The sequence below is a fragment of the Trypanosoma equiperdum genome (assembly GCF_001457755.1).
Source record: "Trypanosoma equiperdum strain OVI genome assembly, contig: ctg_596, whole genome shotgun sequence".
In the NCBI taxonomy this organism is placed as follows: Eukaryota; Euglenozoa; class Kinetoplastea; order Trypanosomatida; family Trypanosomatidae; genus Trypanosoma; species Trypanosoma equiperdum.
This window is the reverse complement of record NW_027124527.1, coordinates 19,528-21,215: the sequence shown is the minus strand read 5'-3', so window position 1 is coordinate 21,215 and position 1,688 is coordinate 19,528. Positions and strand designations below refer to the sequence as shown.

The window sequence follows — 1,688 nt, the reverse complement described above, 5'->3', positions numbered from 1 at the left end:
AAAAAAAAAAGGAAAAGGGAAAGATGTAAGGAATATATATATATGTAAACAAACAAATAAATGTATGTGCTAGTGAGTATATGTGCAGGCAGGCAGGCAGGCAGGGAGGAGGAGGAGGCAAACGGTGAAAAAAAAATAATAATAGAGAGAGATGTAAAATTTTCTTCTGTGTGGAAAACACGCGTGGGTGGTGGTGGGATATCCAAATAGTGCAAATGTATCGGAAGGTTCCCCCCCGTCCCCTCATTTCCCGTGTAAAGTAAATTCAAGAGATAAAACCACCACACCGCAGTTGTATCAAACTTGGTGTAGTGGAAGTTCCTTCGCTTTAACATTACCACGGACACGACACCATACGACACACACAACACTCAACATCAACCTTAACACTTGAAACGACTTGCAACCCACGCACCCAAACTGCAGGCAAGCAGTCCGCTGCGCCATCAATGAACTGCGGCCAGCACCGCTCAAACTTATGATTCCCAGGTCCATTATCAACTTCACTTATTAATGAGGATGGAAAGTCAACACATGAAGATAAAACATTTGCTCTCCACCATTGAACTATAACGGTAGGTTGTGGCGTCCACAGGCGTTGACGGAGCCATTCTCTCAGAATCACTTCATCTTCGTTGCCGGACACCGTCACATGAGCACCGCCATCATATGGAATTCCGTCCTTCCGCTGACACCTCAATAAATGTACAATTAATGGCCCACTGGGGCTCACAAGAAACGACTGCGCACACATCTTTCCCGCTACCCAACAACTTCCACAGCTCACAACGCGACCCCACACCGTGTCATAATTATTACTTGGAATTAAGCAAAAGGCCGCCCCTCCACTTCCTTCCGTCGGCAGGAATGGAAGGAATTCGATAAACTTCATGTTGAAGTCTGCCACAAGTCGAGCGAATTCGCTGGTTTCAAGTAGCGGCCATTCTTCAAACAATGCCACTGCTGTGCCTGTGGGGTCCTGCAGTTGCGACCGAAGGGTAGAGCATATTTCTTTTATCAAATCACTTTCAACACCAGTGAGGCCTTGGCGATTTCTCAGCACAATACACACCTCATTTTCTAGATTTGTTATTCCCGCATCTTCAGGTGGGATGCAATGAAGGTGCCCAAATCCCACCAGTACTCGATAAACCCTCGAAAGGAGGATTCCAACATACGCCATGTTTGCATCACTTCCGAGAAGGAGATTTTGCGAATCAGGCGTCAGCACATAACCCCCGCTTGTCATCAGGACTCTTTTCGTTACGTCGTGCAAATTCGTCACAGGTTCAAACAGATCATAAGGATCTCCACTGAAGCACCAACAATCGCGTAAGACACGATACAACTGTGCGAGAATCGTAACAGTTATGGTATCCATTTCCTTTTCATTTCTCTGCACCACCATTTGAGGTTCAGTGAAGGTCTCTTGAAGTATTTTGTTTATTTGCTGCCACAATTCCTCACACTCGCCCACATCCACGCGTCGCCGCTTCCTGCTGGATGTTATAACATCCCTCAAATCCACAGCATCCGTGATCGCGGCCGCCCCGCAGCACTGTTCCATATAAATATGAAAATAAATGACAAATGTCTGATGATAAAAGATATGGAAGGGACACACCGCTTTACTAAACAATAATACCCCTGAATAATGTGACGAGCGAACAAACAAACAAACCAACGAC

The 1,688-nt window shown here is 45.7% G+C and overlaps 1 protein-coding gene across 1 annotated transcript; it reads right to left on the bottom strand.

The window, feature by feature from the left end:
* Nucleotides 1-334: 334 nt before the first annotated feature.
* TEOVI_000271300 (uncharacterized protein) lies at nucleotides 335-1,567 on the bottom strand (the record flags this gene model as incomplete). The annotated part of the gene is made up of 1 exon (XM_067225746.1): nucleotides 335-1,567. The coding sequence occupies one exon, from the start codon at nucleotides 1,565-1,567 to the stop codon at nucleotides 335-337; it is 1,233 nt and encodes a 410-aa protein (XP_067081847.1).
* Nucleotides 1,568-1,688: the final 121 nt, after the last annotated feature.